The sequence below is a fragment of the Triturus cristatus genome, chromosome 11 (assembly GCF_964204655.1).
Source record: "Triturus cristatus chromosome 11, aTriCri1.1, whole genome shotgun sequence".
NCBI classification, from domain to species: Eukaryota; Metazoa; Chordata; class Amphibia; order Caudata; family Salamandridae; genus Triturus; species Triturus cristatus.
The window spans coordinates 495,794,280-495,820,244 of record NC_140594.1 but is presented as its reverse complement, the minus strand read 5'-3'; the positions used below and the strand labels follow the sequence as shown (position 1 = coordinate 495,820,244).

Below are 25,965 nucleotides of genomic sequence, written 5' to 3'. Positions count from 1 at the left end.
AGCCTTTGGACACGAAACGAAACAAGGACTGAGGTTTTTTTTAAAGACCCTATAAATCCTGCGGCCCCATTAGCCCTGACAGATCTGTTTTTGGTGCGATGTAATGTTATTTACGTCTGACCCTGAACAGGGCCCGGGCACTCTGGCATGCAAAGATCTGATGGATAACGGCCACAAATACTTGACAGGGCCCTCCCTTGAAGCCTCGCTGGTGCTGACTTCAAACAACAAGCAACAGTGTGATCTTATGCAGATCTCAGTCTGCTCCACGCACCTCAAGCTGGCAGCAGGGGAAGGGGAGAGAGGAGGGGGCCTGCTCCTGTTTTCCTTACGTGAGTGAGCAAGAACCATCTGCTAATTACTAACAGATGGTTTCAAAGCTCGCTCCCGAAAGCAAAAATCGCCAAACATGCACGCGTTCCCATTCAAAGCAATGGAATGCGTGCACGTTTTTGACAGCAAAGTTGAAGCGATGGCTAAATGTCTTTCCTATGCAACGCATGCACGCTGCTAGGCGAGCAACCATCTATGGACAAGTAATTACGGACTACATCTCCCATTAATCATTGCGTTTTGTCTCATATAGAGCAGCTGCATATCAGCGGACGATTGGATTAAAAAGGAGGATGTGGCCCGGCTTGCTTCCTTCGACTGCGTTGCCTCTGAGGAAGTGGACTATGAAACGCGTCAGGTGGCAGTCGTATGCTAATAGACTGAGAAGCGAAGCTGAGCATACCTAATAAATGCTTTTACTGGGGAAAAGAGTGTCGTGTTCGAGTGCTGCTTGCCTTTTGGTCACCCCAATGAGCCTTGATGTAACAAGCGGCAGACCAGCCGCTGAGCGAGCACCACCCCATGTGAAGGGGGCCACGAGTTCCGAAGCACGGGGCTCAATGTGGAGCACGGCGCATGGATTGAGCGCGGCTTCACTCCTCGGGGCTCAATGTAGAGCTATGAACTTGGCAATTATTAAGGAAGCAACCATCTATGGACAAGTAATTACGGACTACATCTCCCATTAATCATTGCGTTTTGTCTCATCCAGAGCAGCTGCATATCAGCGGACGATTGTATTAAAAAGGAGGATGTGGCCCGGCTTGCTTCCTTCGACTGCGGTGCCTCTGAGGAAGTGGACTACGAAACGCGTCAGGTGGCAGTCGTATGCTAATAGACTGAGAAGCGAAGCTGAGCATACCTAATAAATGCTTTTACTGGGGAAAAGAGTGTCGTGTTCGAGTGCTGCTTGCCTTTTGGTCACCCCAATGAGCCTTGATGTAACAAGCGGCAGACCAGCCGCTGAGCGAGCACCACCCCATGTGAAGGGGGCCACGAGTTCCGAAGCACGGGGCTCAATGTGGAGCACGGCGCATGGATTGAGCATGGCTTCACTCCTTGGGGCTCAATGTAGAGCTAGGAACTTGGCAATTATTAAGGAAGCAACCATCTATGGACAAGTAATTATGGACTACATCTCCCATTAATCATTGCGTTTTGTCTCATCCAGAGCAGCTGCATATCAGCGGACGATTGGATTAAAAAGGAGGATGTGGCCCGGCTTGCTTCCTTCGACTGCGGTGCCTCTGAGGAAGTGGACTACGAAACGCGTCAGGTGGCAGTCGTATGCTAATAGACTGAGAAGCGAAGCTGAGCATACCTAATAAATGCTTTTACTGGGGAAAAGTGTGTCGTGTTCGAGTGCTGCTTGCCTTTTGGTCACCCCAATATATATATATATATTCCTGATATCTCCTTCCGGAGATCCGACGCCCTTAGAGGGGTGGCGCGATGCCGGCGAAAAAAAACCAGTAAAATCAATGCCCAAGAAAACGAGGTTCCAATCGAGCACTCGGGTCCCAAAGTAAACACCACAGTCCACAGTTAAACCAACGAAAAGAGGTTTATTGTAGTCATAAACCTGCCGTGACGTGTTTCGCCCCCGAAAGCGCTTGTTCACACAACATGGTACAGTATGATCATCCATTTTAAGTTACCATAACAATAAACATGGAACGAGGACTGTCTGTAGGTAACTCGCATTAGTTTAAGCTCCATCTTGGAAAAGGTCCTATACAGATGTAACTATATATTGAAGTTGCACAAAACAGACATAATTTGTAAAAGTTACAAGTACTTTATGTTACAAATCAGAACGCATTCATTTAAATAAAACATAGATACATTTCCATCAAGTGCCCTGTTGTAAATGTTTGTTACCTAAACATGTTCGTTTCGTTATTGCCTATAACGCATATCGGGTATATTGTTACAAAGGTGTGTGCCCCTGGTTATAAACGTGAAAATGGCACATAAACATGTTAGCGCAATGCGTGTTAGAGAAAGTGTCACAAGCTTGAAATCCGTTGCCGTGGTGAACCGGCACATGGTGTCTCCTGGGAAAAGTAGTCCTGCGTAATTCCAAAACTGTACCAGGGCCTGTATAGATGTTGCTATTCGGGGAAAGTTCATGAGGGTGTGGAAAAAGGAATATAGAATGTTTGTACATCTCTATATACCCTCAAACTCTGTCATCACGTGTATCGAACCTTTTAGGAGTGTGCAACAGATCCAGACAAGTGCAAGGATGCGGGAGTGTATTAACTGCTGATGGAGGGTGTCTTTATGCCATGATATGCATAATGATGAGTGTATGTCCCTTATTGGTGGGTAATGCATTGAATAGGGCTCGTCTAGAAAAACGCGAAGCCACACGAGTGTGTGGACTTGTAGGGCAAGGTGTCAGAATACTATGTTGCATGTAACATTGAATGTGTAGCCCTTCTTAGTGGGTGTTAACTAACATGGTGGTCAGTCCCTGGATACTCTATACTCTAAAAAATGTAAAAGAGGAGTCAGCATAAAGCCACCCCTCAACGTCCTGTATAGTCCAGAACAAAAAATGAAACAAGTTGGTACAAGATGTAGGCAAAATGACGGAATACTGAGTCCATGTATTGGGATGCGGTTTCCTGTGGATGATACATTTTGTTGCCCCTAATTCCCCCGTGAAAAGTGCACAATTCATCTACTTGGTCAAATTGCAGTGCAGATAATATATAAAAGATATATATATTTTGTTCTTATCTTCGTACTGGAGGTGGATGGAAGAATTTCGAAGAAAAGGGTAGGGAACCCGCTGCCACAAGTCTGAGACATAGTCCCTTCCTTTCCTCCTGTAAAAGAGAGAGAAGGTGGAAAAAGCCCATTTTAGAACACAACCAAAGGAAGGTTTCAGAATGCAACACATCAAATGTATAAATATACTATGCACAGACCAATAGACCTTACATATAATGATGTATATAAATATGTGTCCGCTGCAGATAGTTCTGGTTATCTGTTTGTAAAATGTGGGTGAACAGCAGATGTATATCGTGTGTGCATGTGTATCATGTCTTGACTCTGTAGTCTGGGATCATGATATAAAGACCATAAAGACAGGTATAGGGAAGAGAACAGGCTATTCATCTTGTAGATGGATGGGCATCTCTTCATTCATGTTATGCCCATTGGGAAAACGGGTACATATGCCGATGATATGTCTAGATTCCCTTTGTCTTAGTTTTAGGATGCGATTGCCTCCTCTGGGTTTGGTGGTTATTTCTTCAATGATGTAATAGGAGAGCTTCGTGTAATCTGAACAGTGATGAGTTGCAAAATGGCGGGCTATGGGATACTGCTTGTCTTTGTTGTTTATAGCCCTTTTATGTTCCAGAATGCATTTTTTTGCCATATGAGTAGTGCTTCCCACATATCTCAGTTTGCAAGGACATTGTACATAAATGACAAAGGTACTAGTGAATGTAAGGAACAGCTTGATCTTAACCATATTATTGGTGCTCGTATTCCAAAACTCCTTAACCATGCGGCTGTTGCCACAAGCCTTGCAATGTCCACAGGGGAAGAAACCTTGAAGGTCTACTCCCCTGTTGACATCCTTGGTACTGAAGTTGTTGTGTACGAGCCGATCTTTCAAATTGCGCCCTCTTCTGTAAGTGATGCTCAGTCTATCCAGGAGGGTAGCCCCTATAATGGGATCTCCTTTAAGGATGCCCTAGTTCTGAATAATGCTCTTGCGAATTTGGTTGGAATTGACATTAAAAGTAAGTATGACACGTCTCTGATGTTCCTCACGAATCTCACTATGGTCAGAAATGTTGTCGCCAAGTGTAGTGGCTCTTTTCACCTTTTTGATTTTTTCAACTGCCCTTTTCAGGACCCAACCCAGATAACCTCTATCTAGAAATCTTTGGATCATAATCGCTTCTTCTCTGAGGTAACCCGTTTCTGTACTGCAGTTCCTTTTGGCTCTGAGCAGCTCTCTGTATGGAATTATCCACTTGCGATTGTCCGGATGGCTGCTCAGAGCATGTAGTAAAGTGTTACCAGCTGTGCTTTTGCGGTGAAGAGTTGTGTGTATATCGTTGTCTACTACCTGTACCTTCGTGTCCAGATATTTTACCTCGACCTTGCTGATGTTACTGGTAAGTTTAATATTAAAATTATTCTGGTTGAGTTTGTCAATGAACTCAAGGGCCTATTGTTTTGTTACCCTGACAGATGACAAAAATATCGTCTATATATCTTAGCCAAACTATGACTTTGGAAAATGCATCTTGAAATTCAGTGTTGTTTTTAATGTCTTCCTCCCAAGCACCCATGAACAAATTCGCGAAACTCGGCGCAAAACATGTCCCCATCACGGTCCCGTGTGTTTGTACATATATTTCATCATTAAACATGAAAAAATTATTGACAAGGCAAAACTTAAACATTTCTAAAATCATGGTAGTGTGTCCAAGGTAGTTGACATTTCTCGGTTTGAGGAATCTCGCATAGGATTCGGTCCCTTGGTCATGGTCAATCACAGTGTAGAGAGAATTCACATCCATTGTTATCAGAATAAAATCTTTCTGCCATAATAACTTGTCAATTTTCTCTAGGAAGTCCTTAGTGTCTCTCACATGTGAGGGTAATGTCCTCACAAATTCTCTAAAAAAATGATCCACATAACGTGATATGCTTTCGAGAGCGCTACCCCTAGATGAAATTATGGTTCTACCTGGGGGATTGTCTGTACATTTGTGTATTTTGGGTAAAAGATATAGGATGGGGAGAATGGGAAAGTCCCTCCTTAAAAAGCAGAATTCCTCCCACTCTATCCATCCCCTATCCTTCCACTCCGTGAGTTTCTCTCCAATGCAAGTGACACTCTTGTTGTATTCAGTGCGATCGGAGCTCCTGTATGTGTTACTGTCATTCAATTGGCAGTTGGCTTCATTGATATACATTTCTTGAGGTAAAATAACAATATTGCAGACTTTATAGGCGGGTCTCACCACAATGCTGGTGTCTGCGGCTAGATCGCACATGGCTTTTATTTGGGTCAGAGTTAGATTGTGTTTGAACTTCTTCATCTTTTTTGTCCAGTTGTTACGTCTGTGCAACGTCTTGTTACGTTTTCTGTGCAAGTTGGGGCCAGCCAATCATAGCATCACTATTGGGGCGTACATTTGCGATTTAATAGCGGATCATCGCGAAATATCCACAGCCAGAGATATCATTAACTTTTCTTCTTAAATTTCTCAAAAACTACTGAACAGATTTGTACCAAATAACAAATATCAATCTGTGTAACAACATCTAACTATCTGCCAAATTTGGGGTAATTCCATCCAGCGGTTCAGGATGTAGGTTCGACTATGCTTCCTATGGGAATTAAAATGGGAAAACACACTTTTATTAGCCCCCTTTTTCTCGGCTCCCGCTTAACAGATAACCCCGAAATTTCCCATGCACAGCAAGACTTTCTATGACACTTTTTTCGGAAACTTTTGTGAAGATTTGTCAACCGGCTCTAAAGATATAGGCAAGTTAATAAACGCTTTTCCGATAGAAACTAGGTCCAAACTATTACTGCCTACTTGCAGCTCCATATTTTTGGACGATATTAGTGTCGACTATATTCTTTTTGGGAAATTTTGTTAGTTACTATTATAATTATAGAAGCATTATATTATGGTAAACAATATTTTTACACGATTTCCAAGCTGCTATTCTTTATTTGTAAATATTTTTCCTAGTTTGTGTTTTTAAAAGGCTCATTTGAATTATTTAATTATTTTCATTGAGTTGACATGCTCTGTTGATTTCTTAATTTTTTACAGCAGCTAAGTGTCCTATTCTGTGTTAAAGGATGGCTATTCGTGTGCTAGTGTACTGCACACTTGTAAATTTCACGCACATTTTCCTAAACTCTTCTTATTTGGATAACAATAACTTAGGGGCCCATTAGCGTCGTGGGCGGATCGCACCTCCCGACTGGCCGTGGCCATCCTCCTGCCAAAACACCCCGCCGGACGGCCTTTTGCCCCCCGCCACATTAGCATGGCGGGGGGGTACCACGGCGGACGGAAAGACCGTCCGCCGCTTTTCCGCCGGTAGGCAATCGTCAAAATTGCCTACTAGGCGGAAAAGGCCTGCAATATGGTGGCGGTCGCATTCTAATTGGCGGTGCATGACAGCCGCACCACTGGCGGCTGGTCCCAGCACCCCTTTGGTGGCGGACGGACAGTAGTCCACCCGCGATCCTAATGGACCCCTAAGTTTCTCCTTGTAATAATGGAGAGTAATTAAATATGCTGCAGTGTAAAGTTTCTGTCAAGGATCTTTGATAAAGGAGAGAAATGGAAAAGAATATTTGTAAAAGAGCTGCCCAAGATCAAACAGGAAGTCAGACGAGAGGAGGGACCCAATGAGGAAGCTTCATACAAGATAGCAAAGAAGTCAGTTGCTCACATAGAACAGGATATCAAGAGGCAATCCCACAATCAGAATAACTAACATCCACACGTGCAAGGCATATATGCAGATAAGTGGATATCGGGGATAGAATTCATAAACTCCACTGGGATAGGAAGGCTGCGTGCTGGGAACTAAGGAGGCAGGAAAAGGAAGCCAAGGACTACCAAAAGGTAATGTCTAAAAGCAGTGAAAGCTCAAGAACTGAAAATGCGCTAAATAGGGTTAGCTTAGAAAACTGAAACACTGCTCAACAGTGCTAGCCCTCGAAACAAGGCGCAGTAAAACAGTGCTAGCAAAGAAACAAGGTTAAACTGTTAAATAGCGCACATTGAGGAAACAAAGCATTGCTATAGCACTCTAATTGAGAATCAATCGAAACATAGGGTCAGCCAACAAACTATGGATCAATGAAAGACAGTAGGCTGAAGTACAGGAATGCTTTCAAATAGCTCATCAATGAATGCATGCCTGAGGTGTGATATGGCCAGCACCTGCCAGCCACAAATGTGGTGATTTCTTCATGCATTGGTGGCCTGCAAGGCTGGAAACAAAGCAGTGACTGTGGAATTCTAGAAAATGCAGTGTTTGGCAGAAAAAGCAAATGGGCAGTCACAAAACTAGCACGATCTGCAATGCAAAACAAATTTAGATTTTTTTAAATAAGCTGTACATCAGTAGTGGGGATATGCCACAAAGTCAGGGCCTCTGGAAAATGTACAATTTGGGAGGTAAACCATTATGCCTGTCAACAACGGATTCAAAATGAAAGGCACGTTCTGAATATTATCCACGAGGCTGGGCGCCAGAACAAGGACATAGCACAATGTCAGGGAACTTTGTCTAACATTGGAATGCCCCACAGATGTACATAGCTGACCATGGAGAAATTACACACAACCGACTGCTGCCCATCAGCATAAATACAAGGATCTTGAAAATTGCAATATAACGAACACACAACACTTTCATCCTTGATCTCCTGCATGGAAATTTAAACAAAGACCTGCACTGTGTTCATTTTCTCATGCATGTATGAAATGCTAACCATTATGTGCAAGCATATCATTTCCAAAGGAATTTACGTGGATATATTTCTAGAATTGTTGACATACACTCATATTTGATCTTGTTTATTGTTTTCTCACAACACATTTATGAACTTAAAACATTTTGAGCACATTAAACATTTCCAAATGGTAACTGCAAATTTGTTCTCAATACCTTTATATATTACTGCTCACTTTCTCATAAGAAAGCATTTACATTTCATGGATTTTCATTTGTTCCTTTTTAAAGGACAATTTCGAAAGTAAATTAGCAAATGTACTTGAGAGAAACACAAGCCATGCCTGAACTTCATTTTTGGCTGAACATTAGACACAATCCTCCCTGTCCGACATCCATATCTGTCTTCCCAAGTGTTGTCCTCCTCGAAAGTCCTTAGATCATTAACCTGTAGTCTTACATTTCCTAATAAAAGAATCGGACACAAGATGGAATATTTCATAAGAAAAGGTTTTTTAAAGTTACACTTGTCCGTAGTATTTTCTGAGATACACCGAGAATCTTTCTGTTGAAGTCCTTTTTTACCTTAATTGGAATCCAGTTACGTGACAGAGCTGTCAAACCATATCAAGGTGAAGACCCCTGGGCACAAAGACAGTAAGACAAAAGCGTCGGACACCGCAGACTTCATGAGTTTCTTTCCCACTTTCATCTGGACGGTGCGAGACTTCACTCTGCAACTTGAACTAAATGGAAAACCAATCACAGCAGATGAATACCTGGAGAACGCCTTGAAACTGCTCAAAGGTATGTGCAACTATGTTAAAATCCTTCATGAATTGTACCGGAACCTCTGAATTTCTTCTTCCCTCACAGGCACAGTAGGTGGTCATTGTTTGTAATTGGGGTTTAGCAATGTAAGCCTTCCCTCGAGGCGACCGACATTCTTTACAAACAATAGTTTGGTTTCTATTGATGTAAGTATTTTGTTGTTGTGGGTAACAAAAAGGATGCACTTGATGAGAGCTAAACAATCTCTAGATCATTCCCCATGTTTGAATCACAGCACACAACTGGATTTTTTTACTTTTTCTTTTATAGATGTACCACAAAAAAAAGATACAAACACTTTCATTTATAGCAAACAATTAAATCATACATGCCAGAAATTCATACATAGAATAGAAAAATCACATGCTAAGCACCTATTACATAAACCTTTTATATACTGTATCGAAAGAAAGGAAAAAATGAAAATCCCTTCACTAACATATTTAAAAGGCCGAGTAACATAAGAAAAAAAGTCTTTTTTCAATTATCCCAACCTTTCCATAGTCTCGAAAATGTCCATATTGACCCAACTCTCTGTGCATAGATATTTTCACATGATTTAACCCTCTGCATTTTTGCAGTCCATTGATCCAATGTACGGATGTCAGATTTCCACTTCGCCTATATCAGCGTTCTGGCCACAAGAGTGGAAATAAAAAATAATTGAAGCTGTGGGAACATAATACCATGAAGGACTCCATGGGCATCCAGGGTTACTTTACCTGTAATTTTGCACTCAAAAGATCTCCTCCTAAAATGTAGCCAGACGTGGGCAAGTCAGCACCATATGCAGCCATTCCCCGTTCTCGTATTTACACCTGAAGCAGGCAGATAATGCCAGTGAAAGCATCGCATGAATTAACAACAAAGGGGGCATATTCTCAAGAACTCATCACCGATTTAGAGGCACTTTTCCGCCACAAAGTGGCGATAGATTTATAGCCCTATTCACAAGCCTGCGCTAACAGCCGACATCGTCAGTTTACCTGCGATAGCTGCCGCTAGAAAACATTGCCAAGGCTGACAGCGACAACTAAAGCTAATCATATGCAGAGTAGGCGTTCCCGTGCAAAAACTCACGTTAACACCACTTCATGATATTCTCAACGACCAGCCAGATCGGTGATGCAGTCCAAAAACAGGCAATAAGGTACGTTAGTAGCAGGGACTTCAGACCTGCTTTTTTCTGGTCTTAAGTAGGACGAAAACCTGCAGTATAAAGGGAGCCCAGCCCAGAGCCACATCTGAAAACCAACAGATGCCATGGAGCTACTAATCATGCGCTTGGAGACCCACAAGAGGGCCACAACACCCACCGCCACCACCCCCAGGACCACCCCCACCCCCAGGACCACCCCCCCAGAGTACCACTGAGGCAGCGCAGAACAAGACAGCAGACCTTCCGAAAATGCACCAGCCTCAGAGACTTAACGCCAGAGGATGTAATTGCCCACTACAGGCTCAAAAGGACAACCATCCTCCGCATCCTGACCCACATTGCCCACGTTGCCCACAGGCTGATGGTACCAACACAGCGGACAACCAACATCCCTCCACAGACAAAGCTGCTGGCTGTGCTGCACTTGTTGGCCTCTGGTACCTTCCAACCAACAACTGCCAGAGTCAAAGGAGTCTCACAGCCAGCCCTATCAAAGTTCCTCACACCTGTCTTGGATGCCATCATAAGCTTGATGCCCCAGCACCTTCTCTTCCCCCACACTGTGCAGGAACAGCTGGAGACCAAGCAAGGCTTCTACCTCATAGCTGGCTTCCTGCACATGTTGGGGGCAATTGACTGCACACATGTCCTACTTGTGCCCCCTGCCGACACTGCACACAATTACCTCAACAGAAAGCACACGCATTCCATCAATGTGCAGGCAATAGTGGACCACCGGGACTGTTCACCAATGTCATCACCAACTTCCCAGGCAGTGTGCATGATTCCTACATCTTCCAACAGTCCATCATCAACCAGTACTTTCAGGATGGCACCTATGGAAATGCACAGCTTGTTGGTAAGTACCAACAGAACACACCACACACTTCAACTCCACATTCATACAACTCACAACTGTGGGAATGCACACGTAACAAAATCACATACAACATGCCAAACAACATGCCCACCTATCAGACACAACAACACAAGTAACTGGTAACAGGGGTCAGACATGTATACAAACCATCCACAAAGGCATAGCCCGTCTGCCACACAATTGCAGAAAGTGGGGAGAGGTGGGAACCAAGAATGTGCGAAGGAGGCAAGTGGCCCATGAATAAGAATGTACACAATGCCAAGTGTGGCGGTGATGTGCTGGACAGTCTTGAGTATGCAGAGCACAGACAAGTCCATGTGGACATATACTGCTGGTGTTTGTAGTGTTGTGGACAGTGGACCCAACCATGTTACCTCAGGCAGTGGGGAAGACCGTGGACATGTAGCTATGTCACCCCCCCTGTATGCGTAAGTGTAGTGGGCTGGCCCGGCATACGCCAGTCCAGCATAGGAGTGTGATTAAATAGCCCGGGGCTCTGGGCATGGTTCATTTCCGGGATGGCCACCATAGTAACTACTGTGTGGGTCTCTGTGTCTGCCATATCCTGACCATAGGCCTACACACATCTGGCCGACCACCTTCAACGGACAAATTTACACCGGCGACGAGGTGGCTATGTCACATGCCACCAGGTGCATATCTCATCATCGCCTGCAGAAGCGTGTCTGCCAGGGCAGCACCCCTCACACTGCCACGAGGCCGGTGCTGTGACCGGTGATGCCTGCGCGATCCTGTGCGCCTGCTGCATCCTAGTCCGCTATTCTGCAGACCCGTCCGGCGCCCAGCGGTGATTGCCCGCCCCTACACACGCAGGCCTCACTGCTCACCTGCCGCTACCGGCGTGTTCCCAAGAGGGCCCACCACGTGCCGGTGCAATCTTCAAGCCCGAGGCCCGCGAGCTTGGCAGCCTCCTCAGCTGATCACTGGCTTCCATGCAACAAGTCCCCAGCGCACATTTGACATGTTAAAGTCACATTTCAGGTGCCTGGATATCACAGGTGGAAGACTCCTGTACAGCCCAGAAATAGTGTGCAAGATGATCATTGCATGTTGTGTACAGCACTATATATGTGTACGCACCAATGCCCCATGGATCAAGTGCCAGATGCACTGGACGATGATGAGGAAGATGAGGCAGGTGGACCACACCCCACTGCAGCAGGAATAGCCCAAAGGAACACAATCATTAACAATTTCTTCACACGAGCACGTCACATTGTGACTGTCCTTAGCAATCATGGAACAGTACAAAATGACCACATGAACAGCATGTGCAAATAAATTCATTGCAACACACATTCCCTGTGTGCATGTCAGTCCTCTGCATTGGGAAACGGCCACCACAACGCGACTGTTTCCACGCATAACCATAAGCACGCATGCATTACAACGCATGCGTGGTTACCACGAATAGCCTTTACCACGCATACCTTTACTACGGAATACGTAGTAAAGGCATGTGTGCTAAAGGTAAAAAAAAAAAAAAAGGGGCCTTGCGGAGGTCTCCCCCCCTCCCAAAAAAAGCGTGGGTTTAACAAAGGGTGCCCCCCCCCAAAAAAAGAGAAAAAAACCCACACCTGTTTCCGATGTATTCAGTAAAAGAAGAAAAAGATGTGGAGGCAATCGGCGTCGTTAGAGGAAACGGAAAGACACTTCCGCTTCCTCTTAACGATGTGAAACGCAAATCGGAAGTGCTTGGAGTGGAGAGGTAAGGGGGAATGAGGGGGTGGTGTCGCGCAGGGGTAAAGGTACATTTTAGGGTTAATTTGTAGGGATCGGAGATATCCTTTAACATGAAAATGCCATTAACATGCATAGTTTAACAACGAAAATCGTTGTAAAAGTATGAGTGCTAAAGGCATTTTCGTGGTAAAGGTTATGCGTGGTGATGGCATTCGCGTTGTAACGCATGCGTGGTAAAGGCATGCATTGCAACGGAATGCGTTGTAACGTCATACAACCCTCTGCATTTGCACATCACTCTGACAAGTGTAAGTGCAACATTAAGTGCTAACAATCTCACAAATAGCAAATAGATGGTGGGTATGTCACCTCTGTACAGAGAGACTGTTTAGGGTGTTGCTTATTCAAAATTCCATTTCAGGGTGTCAAATGTAGTACGTAATCCCACTCATCAGCGTATCACATGTGTACAACAACATGACATGAAGGCTGTCATTGGTGTTCAAAAAAGACAACAGGGTGTCATTTGGGGTCAAATATGACATTTCGGGTGTCATTTGGCGTCAGATATGAAATTGCGGGTGTCATTTGGGGTCAGATATGAAATTGCGGCTGTCAATTGGGGTCAAATTTGAACCACCCTGATGCAGAGATGCACCCTGTGACTCAAGTCCCACAAGATGAGCAACATGGACGTAAGGGGCACAGTGAACACCTCAGCAACATGGGAGATGCACACCAGCCAAAAAGCCAGCAGGAATGCCTTATGTGGAACACACCAAGGTGTCCCCTGGACATATGTGCCATGTACAGATCACATGTGTGCACGTACGTCATCCATCAATAGTAGTGAACAGTGTCAGCTAATAGATGCAAGGTGAGAAGTCACGTGCCTCCTCACAGCTACCTGTACCCATCACTGTCAGACTGCAGCAAAACACCACTGCTATATCAGAGCATGCAAAATTGACCATGAGGGCACGTACATGGCTGGGAAGGGTTCAACCGTGCTGGAAGGGGAAGCAGTGACATCCCCCCAAAACAAATCCACATGACATTTCCAGAATGCAAGCAGATTACAAACTAACATTAGAGATGAAAGCTCCTTTGTGTGAACTAGAAGGTGGTAGCACATCTGCACCTCTGACCTTGGAATTGCATGCGCCCGGCACCCCCTGAGAGATACCAAAGCAGCTGATGACGACTCCCACACTAGACACAGCGATAACCAAAGACCAATGTATACACACCCCACACACATAAGTTCTTGCTTGCAGTTCACTTGCATGGAATGACCTTCACACTTACACACAGACCATCCCAGGAGTCCAACCGCTGCACACTCAAACAAATCACTGCTCCGAGCTGTGGCATCCACATAAATTTGACTTTGACTTTTTTACACACAGCCCTTTTTCCTACATTGACATGGGGCTAAGTTGGAAAATTGCTAGATTGTTGTTTAGGAGCAATGAGGCCACAGCTAGTTCACACATTCCCAGTCATCTCACTGCCTATTTGGGTCACGGTCAAACATGCGCATTGATATCAGTTCCCAGGGAGTACCTTTTTATGGAATCACTGCCCTTACATTCATCCATACTTTCATACTCGATTGATTATAGACATGACACATCCGTGTGAATTAGAATATTATCACATTCGGTGGAGTGTTGAAGCTGGACCTGTACATGGCCATGCAAACCCTACTTTACATTGTTGCCCCATGGAGGGCCAGCCAGAGTCCTTTAGGGATTGACAAGTTCATGAAATTTCAGTCCGCAGTCTGATTGCGGTGGCATTGGTAAGCAAACAAAATATGGCAGTCCTTGGCGAGGGTCGAGGTGAGTGTCACAGAGTGTTTCGGGGGACAGTGGTAGGTGTTATTCCAAGGCATGATGCAGAGGGCAGAACCAAGCTGAAACAGGCCATATGGCAGAGATGGATGCTACCGCTTCCTTCTTACTACAAAGGCAGAATAATCCACATCACAGTCCTTAGATGTGTGATGTGCCTCACATGTGGGTGGTGGTGTTATGTCTGCAGCACTGTGTGGCAGTGACACATCAGGGGCCGGAGGTGGATTGTCTGCCACACTGTGAGGCACTGACACATCAGGGGGCGGAGATGTGGATGGAGTAGTAGCAGCAGCATTCATCTGCGCTAGACCTTGTGGCAGCAATGAGGATCTGGAAGGCATGGAAGATCCCAGCTACATCTTGCTGGTGTGCAGCCATTCTTCCTGCCTGCATCCGTTCCATGTTCTCCATGATCCTCAGCATGTGTCCCAACTCTCAGCTGACATTGCTGCCGCCACTCTGACTAGACAGTTGTTCATGTCTCAGAGTCATGACTCCAGCGATGTCAGCCACGGCTTGTTGGAGAGCATGGAGCAGACTGTGGGTGTCCTTTAAGGACTGTAAGTGGTCCCTGATGGGAATTAGACACCCACGTATGGCATCTCGTTTGTCTGCCATGATATCAAACCCCACCCGCACCTGATCAGCCATCTCCTTCTGGCACTCTAACACACAATGTTGGAATGCCATGTGTTGGTTGTGGGGGTCCTGGGAGACAGCATTGGTGGTGGGTGCTTCCTGCTATGTGGTCTGTGCAGGGGGCGGGGTCTCTTCGATGCAGCTGGGCTGCCTTGCTCCTGGGGATGGGGTGCTGAGTGTGTCCATGAGCTGTTGGAGGGCATTGTTATCAATAGTGTGGAGGTCCTTTTCATTATCAGTGAAGAGATGTACAGTCTGGTCTGCAGGAGGTGTTGATTCTCCCTCTGCAATGTAAAGGGGAGATGCAGTTTAACAGTGTGTTCCATGTATGTACTCGCATTGGACACATTTACAAACAGACTGCATGACAATGTACATTGTGACTGTTTGGGAGGAAATGCCTATTTGATGCGGGACAGTGGACACCATCAGGGATGTGAGGTTGTACTTGTACATTATCATTTCACAGTTTCCTGCTATGCCAAATGTGACTGGCCAGTTTCTTTACACAAGCAGCAGCAGTTGTATCCTCTGTTCAGTTGTGAAAGTGTTTCAGTTTGTACCACATTGTTGTCAATGTTGTTGTGCTCTGATTCTTATGTGTGTGCTGCATTGTGGGAGAGTCGCCCCTGCAGCTCTGATTTTGCTGGCCCTTATCACTTTCAGGTGGTGTGCCTTTCACTTCTGTGCTGGTACAATGCTGAGATGTTGCAGAGTTTGGTAAATTGGGCTCTTTGTGGGATTTGGGACTCTTGGGCATGGTTTGTCTGTAGAGGTCTTGTTGACATCAGGGGTTGTTTGTGCACGTGGATGTGTCAGAGTGTGACCTGCTCCTTTACGTATGTGGTCCACATTCAGCCACCTCAGTGTTGTGGCGTGCACCACGTGATGATAATCGGACTGCAGCCATGTTAATCGTTGTGCAGTGTCACTTGCATTGTAAGTGTGGCTCATGGACCCGCAGCTTTGCTGGGTTCAGCACATGTGCATGGGTTTGTTGTGAGATTAGTGATGTGTGGGGAGGTCCCCCTCTGGGCACATTGTCGACGGGGCCCTGATTGCTGCTTCTATGTGTGCTGTGGTATGCCAAGGAGATCAGGGACATGATCCAGAGTCATTGTGGGTGTGCACTGTGCTATTATTAATTGTGCATATGTGCCATTGTGCCCATCTTCCCCCGTCCCCCCCCGTCCCTGGTCGTTACTCACCCTGTTGCTGTTGGGTCATGTCATGTTGAGCTGTGTTCGGTCCCCCAACTCCTGCCATCGTCTCTCCACTGATGACTGTGGACACCATTTCCTCCATCTCATCCAGCGCCTGCTGTGGCGCTGGACTCCCACCCCCAGTCTGCATTGCTGCGTTCCGGTTGTTAGCGAGATTCAGCTTGGTTTTGCGCTTCACATAATTCCAGCGCTTCTTGCAGTCATCCACTTCCCTTCTCTTCACTCCGACTGCATTCACCTTGGCTAAGATGGACTGCTATATTGCATTTTTAGTTGCCTATGACACAGTGAAGGTGATGAACAATTGTTGATGGTGTTCTATCACCTCCGTAATTAGGATCTTGTTTTCCTGCGGACTGAATCGCAGGTTCCTCTTCTTCTCCTCCTTGCCCTTCTCCTTCCCCAAGGACCCTGGCTGGTCCTCCGGGGAAGGGGGGGAAGGGGGGTTGTGGGGTTTTGGTTGGCCTCTGTAGTTGCTCCAGCTTCCTCCATGGTGCTTCTCAGTTGTTTGGGTTTTGTTTTTACTTTTTTTGCAGCTTTTATGGTGATTTTTCCCACCTGACTTGGGAATTGCAAGCCTGGCGCTGCTTATTGCAGATATTTTTATCGCTGTTGGGCCTTCGACACTTTTTTCACGTTCGGTTTCCTTTTTTATCGGCGTCCCGGTAGTTTTAACATGGACCTTTGACGCGTTATCGGGAAACTATCGCCTGTTGCCGGCATGTTGAGAATACGCCGTTAACACAGCCTTAGTTTTCCGCGATAGACGGCTTATGTAAAAATGCGTTAACCTAGGTTGGCGATAATTATCGCCCGTTCTTGTGAATATCCCCCAGAGTGTTATAGAGCATCCATCTCCTGAAGAAAGCCATTATTATGTAGTTGGTGGCACGTATTGCTTTAGAGCTCAGCTGGTCTGGATCCTCCATTGTGAGCTATCGATTTTGCAGCCAGTTACAATTGTAATTTTATTCAGAAAATCTGTTTACACCCCCATTCATTTTTGGATATATATTCTATACCACTTGCCTATACCCGTTAACTTTGATGTGAAAAAAGCTTTGCTAATGCTATCGAAACACGCCTTTTCTCCTATTTTGTATCCGGCACAAAAGTGTTTCATTTGAACAAAACTAAATAGTAGGGTGGAACTAATGTTGGAATAGACACTGAGCAACTGATGACATTGGATAAATCAATTTTTATTATCATTTTTGAAAAACAAGCAAACAAATCTTCAGCACACCTCTTACAAAATAAAGCATGAAACAGCCTCCAACAAGCAGTAAAAACTACAGTCACGGTAGGACTAAGTAAGCGAGAAATCAATACCTTATTACATGGAAGAGCCATAGCAAGGAGTTTAAAACAGTAGGTTCAGCCATTTACCCCAAACCTTGTGAAATTTCGCTGGGCAGCCACAAGCTTCAGAGAGGTTCCTCCTGGGCTGCTCACCAATCCACTCCTCGGCGCCATTTTCTCAGGGTAGGGTGTTGGTCTGAGCCCAGGCCGCCACAATGTTATGCTTGGCGGATTCGGATCGACTGTGGTCCCGGAGGGCCGGGGGCACCCTGGTGATGCTGACACTGCCCCTCGTCGACTCCCATGCGGGACTGCATGTGCCTGCGCCACTGTCTGGGAGGAGGCAAGCTTGGTGCCGGAGATCCAGGTAGGACGGTTGAGGGGGCGGGCTGGATCCGTAGGGGTCGCTCCTCAGTCGTCCAGGCAGCCAGTGGAGTATCAAAAAAGATAATCTTGCCCTGGAAGAACCACCCACAGGCGGGAAGGGGAGGCCATATCTCAACATCAAGTTACGGAGCTTTTGTTTGACTTCAGAATAGGAACGGTGCTAGGCCTGCACCTCCCTCGTGTAGTCAGGGAAGAGCATGATAGTATTGTTCTGATATATCAGGGGTCTCTGGGACCGGGCCGCATTGATGATGGCGTCTCTATGTCGGAAGTTGAGGGTCCTTGCAATTATGGGATGGTGTGGGGCACCGGGAGGTGGCTTAGGGGCCAAGGAGCGGTGGGCACGCTCAATCCCGAACTAAGCAGAGAGCTTGTCTTTGAGCATCCAGGACCTCAGCCACGTCTCCAGCTCAAAGGTGCGAGTTTGCAAGTGGGTCACCTGGGTCTTCAGCTGACCAAGCTCATCCTCAACCGTGGATATGCAGGACTCTGTCTCAGAGATCCGCACTGTAGCGTTATGCAGATCCTGGCGTAAGAGGGCCACATCCACCTGGACTTCGCCAATCCTGCTATCAACCGAGGCCTGAGAGTTGCTGATGCCTTGTAGGATAGTTGAGATATCGGTCCCGGGAGGGAGGAGCTCCCCGGTGTTCTGTCGGCTGGATTACGTTCAGCTGTAGCGTACTTATCAATCTTGATTTGGGTTTGCGTAGCGGGCATCTTAGGGACGCGATCCCTCCCCATCACTGCTCCAAAGAAGCGGGGTCTTGTCCACTCAGAGAGATGAAATGCGTACTGGTGCTGTGGCGCAGGCGCTCCCCTATGGGATATGTCCGAGGTGCAGATCATCAGCTCTCAGGCCTCCCAGTAGGGGGATTGGGGGGGGGGGAAAGAGGGAGAAAAGGAACGGGTGGCAGGAACCCCTCTCACTGCCCCTGCTGCTCAATCGACGCAGCCAAAGTCCCCCGTCACAGTGGATTCTCAGATGACACCAGCCAGAGCTCCGATTCAAAACATCTCTCCACTGCCATGCTCTGCCACTCTCCACACTCACCAGGATTCCCGGGGCATCGTCTTGACGTTGGCCAAATGGAAGAATGCTTCCCTACCATGCTAGGGAGGACTGCGGAGACCTCTCTGCGTTCGGTACAGCAGGTCCGGTCCGTGTCAGCCAGCTATGCCCGCAGAAGTGCCTTAGGACTGCAAATTCCGAAGTGGTCTCAGTAAAAGAACGGGGGAGTCCCCGGGTCCCGGGAGGTCACAAACAGCAGCAGGGCGAGTGTTGCAAATGCCGACTCTGGCCGTTCAGCAGCTCAGGTCCGTGGAGGGCCAGGAGGCAGTCGGTGTGTGGTGCACTGATGCGGTGGGCCGGAGTGGGTCAGGTTAGCAGCTCTCGCCGACCGGGGGGCCGGGGCGGGCCGAGCCCCAATGGGAAGTCTCTGCAGTCGTAGGTGGCAGGGCAGGATGCAGAAGTTCAGGGCGAAGCCGCTGTGACTCGGGCACAGACCCAGGGGTGCGGGGAGAGGGCTCAGGCGAGGAATCTCCCTCTAAGCACCCCCACCACGAATGCAGCACATTCACCCACCTCCACTCAGGCTCTCTGGGCAGAGGCCGTAGATCCACCACAGGTCGAGAAGCAGGATACTGGCCGCCGCCAGCCCAGCAGACCGAAGCACCAGGTCACCCCCGTGGCGCAGTTGAGGGATGAGGCAGTTCCAGGATCGCAGCTGCAGCAGTAGAAGTTGGGGGCGTAATAGCAGCGGTTCCGTCGGCAGCTCCACACACCCGGGTCCTGGAAGCCGAAGCCAAACAGCTCTACAGGACGACTCAGGCAGGTCTCGCCCCCACGGCCCCAAATGCAGCCAATTCCGGTCCTGCCCCGTGGAGGTAGGCTGGGCAGAGCTCTCCCGTCAGAGTGGTCGGCGTAGGGCCAGGCATAGATTGAGGTTGGACCCGGAGAGGGAGGGGGGCCCAGATCCTGAGGTCCCGCCGCCCGATATAGCAGCCTATCCACCAGTCGCAGGGTACCTCGGTCACCATCCACCACTCACCACCCTGCAGGCCAGGCAAGTGATGACAGAGACGCAGCCAGCAGGGTGGGGGGGTGTCGATGGCCGCTCCCTTAGTCACAGTACAAGATGCCTTAGCCCCCGGTCCCGACTAGGGCAGGACGTCAGCAAGTCCACAGGGGCACAGCACCGGAGGGCCTCCGATGGCGAGCTGGGAGAGCCAGAACAGCAGGTTCAGGTTAGGGCAGAGAGGCTCCAAGAATCGGTGCCACCATCTTGGGCGCTAGAACGCCGGAGATCGGGGCGGAGTGCACCCGCAGCAGGCAACACCGTGCAACGTTTTGACCCCGCCGTGTAACCTCAGCCACAGTAGGTACAGCAGAATCTCAGTAGGGGATTGTAGAGGCTCTGATGGTGGCAGATTGCGACGCAGATGACGGAGGGGTCCGGAGCACTCAATGAGGCGACCGCCATCTTGAAGCGTCAATCCACGCCCCTCCCCCTTTCCTGATATAAGTGACTGACCTAAAGTTTAAGCTGGGGCTTGTTCCCTTGCCAAATAAAGTGTCTAAGATCAGAGTCAATAGCATCAAAGAATGATTGTGGAACTTTAATCATAACTTTTGAAAAAATAAATAAAGATAATGGAAGGATATTCATTTTAATCAAGGCGGCCAATTGTCATTGAGAGGATCTGCCATTGGTCAAGCAGTTTGTGCATTTTCGTTAGTATAGAGCTACAGTTAAGTGCAAACAGATCATCGAATTTGGGGGGAACGTAAATTCCTAAATATCTAATTGGGATGGTTAATGAATGATGAGCCTGCATCGCTGCTGGCAACATTTCTAAAGTGCAATTAAAAAGTAAGGCCTCTGATTTGGAATGTTTAATCTAATAACCACAAATATTCCTAAAATCTTTGATCTTACGAAAGGGGTGCGAGATGTTAGCCTACCCTGCTGCTAAGTAAAGCACCATATCATTGGCGAACAATTTCATTTGAGCTGCTCCGATTACTTGTGGAAGAATATTAGGATCTTGACGTATAGCACAGGCTAGTGGCTCTATGAATAAAGAGAATAGAATGGGTAACATTGGGCATCCATGGCGCGTTCCTCTGCTAATGACAATTTGTCCCGCTGGATTAACATTAATGACTATATGTGCTGTTGCATTTTTGTATAGATTTACGAGTAGCTGAAGAAATCTAGTCGGAAAAGCAAATTTAGATAAAATAGCGAATAAGACTTTCCACTGAAGTAGGTGGAATGCTTTTTCCACGTCCAACATTATTAATGATTTTGTAGGTGGAATAATAATCAATTGCCTCAATTAAATAATTTGATATGATAGTGATGTTTCTACCAAGTAAGAACTGTTCAGATCATTGTGGACTATTGCTTGGGCTACTGGTGCCTACCTATTTGCTAAACTTTTAGTGACCAATTTATAACTGCTTTATGCAGACTAATCGGACGTTAAGAGTTTGTATCATTATCTGTTTGTTTTTTTTAGAAAACTAATTACCACTGATTCAGTAAATATACTGGGGATTTCGCAGCTTGCAAGAATTTGGCTAAACAGCCTAACTGAAAACATATTTAATTGCTGAGAGAATTTATTAATTTCTGCTGGTTTCCCATCCCTACAACAGGCCTTAGCATTGGGAGAGGAACTAATTGCCTGCATAACTTTGGCCATAGTGATTGGGGCTAAAGTTGGATTTCTGACACTATCTAACTACACATTTATTGTTTTGATGGTGGGCCTAGGTAGATCCGATTATAGCTTTGTATAATGATCCCTGAAAACCTCAGCTATCAACTAAGGCTGAGTAACTATGCCTAGATATGGATCCCAAAAGGTTTTTAAGGAATTGTTGTTTTTCCGTTTAATTGACCAGACCTAACATTTGCCCATGTGCTTACTCTCTTCATATCTTTTTTCAAGAAACATGTTATGATTTAATACTTCTAATGAAGAGAAGTGTTCTTTAAATTCTGTCTTGCCCTGACTACCTCCATGTTGGTTGCCGGAGATGGTGTTGAGATAGATGCCATAACTGCCTGATTTGATGCAGACTGCAGCTGTTTCAATTTCACCATTTGATTGATTTTACCTTGCTTGAAAAGCGATTACCTCACCTCTAAAAAAATGCTTTCAGTGCCCCCAGTCCAAGAAATCGGAAGCAGTATCTATACCCCTAGAAAAGCTTCCAAGGCTTGTCGCATATTCTCTAGCCAGCTTTCATTTACTGATAGAGATTCATCAGACGCCCATTTGGGTCTTGCATTCTGCCAAGATGGTAAACAGAGTTCTATGAAATAATCAAATGGTCTGAAAACGCGTTAAGTAAGATATCTGATTGACCTCAACAGAAGATGTATCAAACTAAGAACAAAATGTATTTGTGAAGCTGAATTATATGTTTTTGGAAAACAAGTGTATTGTCTGCCTTGTGGATGGTCGAGGTGCAACGCTCTATTTAGTCCCGATCTTGTTCTAATAATCTCACGACCTTAATGGTCGTAGGCTTATTCTGATATTTTTTTAAACGAGGGAAGTCAATAGAGGTATTGACTCTCTCAATGCCTCTAACGCTTAAGCATAACCGAATATGGAGAAAGATGTAAATTATAGATGTTAAGACGGAGTATTGCACCTATTAGTTACCAAACGTTGCTTTGGGTTTATCCCCCAATGCATCCTAATACTGCAGATGGGGGCTATTTCTCTTTTTCTCTGTTTTAACCTGAAAATGATACGTAATCTTGTTCATTTTAAATATTGCCATTTTTGCACATATTCTAAATAGTATTGTTCATATGAGAATCCTTTTAATGTATATGTACTGAAATATTTTATTGTATTTGCTTTTATGGATTGAAATTAACTTTCCGAATAAAGCTTATTTTGATTTGAATAGAGGTATTGGAAAGGAGATTAAATTCGCCCCCCCCATTACCAGTGATCCTGATGCTCCTTTTGCGATATTGTATCTAGTCTCTAGGGCTAGGGGTGAATCCTCTATGGAATCGTAGTAACTTACAAAATTTATTATGTGGTTTTGTACGATAACTTTCACCCAAATCTTGTCCCTGGGTCGCTGATTAACTCTAATATCTCACTGCACAAATCTTTAGTGATTAAATTTGCTACGTCACTATTGCTGCATCCAAGGATGTAAAAAATGAGTAACAAATATAGCCTGGTGTCTTTAAGGGCGGATGAGTGGTATTAAGGTGAGTCTTTGAAAAAAGGTAACACTTGTGTGTAATATCCTAAATTGGTATAACATCGCCTGAAACTTAACTCTATTATTCATGCCATTAGCGTTGCATGAGATCACTTTTAACAATCTAGAAGCCATAATTTATTTTGAGGCGACTTTGACAACCAAGCTTCATATTAAAATACTTCTGATACATCTTTTTGTGACTCCCCTCATCTTTCCCTCCTCCCTGCAGAGCTTGGACCCCTGAGGCCCCCACGTGGGCCAGGCCCTCTTGGGAAATTTTCCACCCTTTACCTACTGCCTAGCTGAGTGCCTTGGAATTGCACTCATGACTGCATCTACGGGTGCCCGTGTCATTATTATTATGCCATCAGAGTCTCATCAAGAAAAGAGAAAAAAAAGGTAAGAAATCCCCCAAAAACTCAAGGAAAGTTATTATTAGAAAGGAAAAGAGAACAAAGAAGCATAGCCAGATAGACGGGGAGATACAAGAAGCATTCAGTGAGAAGGGAGAGGCGAGAGCTCCCATCATTCTCTGCATCTAGAAACTGCATCCCGGGTGACTGCAGCCACGCAAGATGGCGAAGGGAAGACTTGTGCAGGTTTGAGAAGTCCTGCTTCGCTCCTGAGGCTCTCAGCAGTGAACACCATATTCAGGTGAGGTGTACTTATGGAGGATAAGGCAGTGGAGGCACCCCGGATCCTATGTGGACGCAACTTGAAAAACGCCAATTAAGAGGCCATATACCCCGCATGCAACCCCTGTCATTGAATGCTATGTTAAAATTCCACGGGGGGGGCGGTGAAATAATCGAAACAAGGGAAAAGTCAGTAATTACCTTACTGCGCAGCAAGTTGTGATAACATGCAACAGGTCCCTTAGTAGTCAAGTTCATATTGTATACAGGCCCAATGTCTCGCTTCACCAGGCTTTACAAGGCAACGCTCTACCTTGAGCCTAAAACACTGTAAAGACACAGAAAGACTGAAACAAGGGAAAGACAGAATTTCTCGCTTCCCTACTCCATACTGTGCTACCCCAGGAGCTAAAAGACCATTAGATATATTTGGGTATAGGCAACTTCAAGGATATACATTAGCTACACCTTAAAGGCAGCGATTACATTTAGCTGTGGGTGAAGCTTCTGACTACGAGTTTTTTCGGCACGCTTTCTGTTCTGCAAGCACAGCATGGCTTTCCTCTTCTCTGGCTCAATGAAGCAGCACTCCATAAGTGAATCTTCAGGAAAGGTTTGAGATCCAGTCAAATCAGTCAAGAACTCCAGGCTCCTTAACCATCTAGTGCTCTCTGGGAGCCAAGTACAAGAGTCTTGGAACTGGTTCTAAAAGCTATTTCTCCAAATCTCAAATTGGCTATGGAATATAAACAGGTAGCAGAAGGTGTGTGGTACATAATGGATGCTGCCAAAGAAGATAGAAATGATGACAGCCATTTAAATCGAAATACGGCTACAAAGGAACTCCAAAGCTCTGGGTGGAGGCAGCCAATGCAACATGAAGAACAGATATAAAGGGAGATAATTTAGGGGTCTCTAGCGACTTTCATCCTAGCCATTCTAGCCAGTCATCTCCCCTCATGGTGTCAATGACCCCCATTAAAGATAACCGCTCACCTCCCTCCAAGTCTACTCCAATAGCAAGTCAAGGCTCTGAAGGATTAGCAAATGTAGCTCACGAATCGGAGATTGCTCTAGCCTCCATAATTACAACTATTTACCCACTGTTTTGTTCCTCCGCTCCGAAAATGTCCTGGCGTTTGGAAGGGATCAACAGCAAATGGTAGAAAAAGACACTATGATTCAACTCTCCCTCGCTGTCAGCACAGTTCATAAAAAGATAGCCTCTAATCTGCATGCAGAAATTGAGCCAAATTCCCCTGCTAGGACAAATGACATACAAGAAGATTTATTGCCACCTCTGGTACAATCTTCAAACAACCTGCCTCATTCTCATTTGGTAGCCCTCGGTGCATTAGCTAAACTAACAGCACAACAGCCTTCTGAGCTGGCTGAGGTGTTGCAATAAATATTAGGGAAGATGACATAAAATAATTTGCAAGACCGGGCTCACAAAGAGCTACATAAACCACAGTAAAATAAATGGAGGTTAACAGCAATTCAATCTCAGACTGGCACAAGCTGAACAAATAATCTCGGATCTTGAAGATTTTAAAACCAAATCCGATACTTTAACAACAAACTTTAAATTAGAATTAACTGAGCTACAGACTCCTCTAAAAGAGATGGAGAAAGATGAGAGAATGGCCAGGATGCCATAAAGCTGATTTCAGACTATGTTAAACAGTATGTGATCCCACAACAACAAGAAAAGGAGGAGGACCTTACTATTATGTGAGCTCATGGTGTTCCCTCTTTCCAGCCTCCTAATGCAAAGTACTCGCGTACTTTAGTGGTCAATTTCGAAGACGTTCGTATGAGAGAAAAAATACTGAGGAAAGCTATAAGATCTAAGAGGTTGGACAATTTTTTGTTAAAAATGTTTTCAGATATGTCACTAGCGCTAGCGGCTGCTCGTGGCTGTCGAGAATTCAAGGTGATGATTGATTCCTGTAAAAAACAGGGCTTTCACAGGACTTGTCCAACAATCCAAACTGAAAGTTCTCTTCCAGGGACAATTTGGTGTCTTTGCCTCAGCCGAGCAAGCTAATGACCCTTTTACAATATATTATTCTAAGGGGTGGGGGGAGGCGAAGGGAGCTCTTAAAAGCCAAACAAAAAGATGACGAGACTCTCTGTTTTTGGAAAACATACAACTGGATTTTGCTTTAGTGTCCGAATATATAGTCAAAGGGGAACTAGAATAGATGAGAAAACAATGTTTGATTCACAAGTGTGAGCACTGTATAAGCTGTAGAAACCTATAATCGTTAAAATGATGTATCAAATGCA

The 25,965-nt window shown here is 45.7% G+C and overlaps 1 protein-coding gene across 1 annotated transcript in view; it reads left to right on the top strand.

Moving 5' to 3' along the window:
* Positions 1-25,965, top strand: part of LOC146784472 (guanylate-binding protein 1-like) — an 888,553-nt gene that overhangs the window by 397,429 nt on the left and 465,159 nt on the right. Inside the window, exon 6 of the mRNA XM_085633259.1 lies at positions 8,408-8,613. Within this exon, the coding sequence (XP_085489385.1) occupies positions 8,408-8,613 (206 nt within the window). The remainder of the gene's footprint in view (positions 1-8,407; positions 8,614-25,965) is intronic.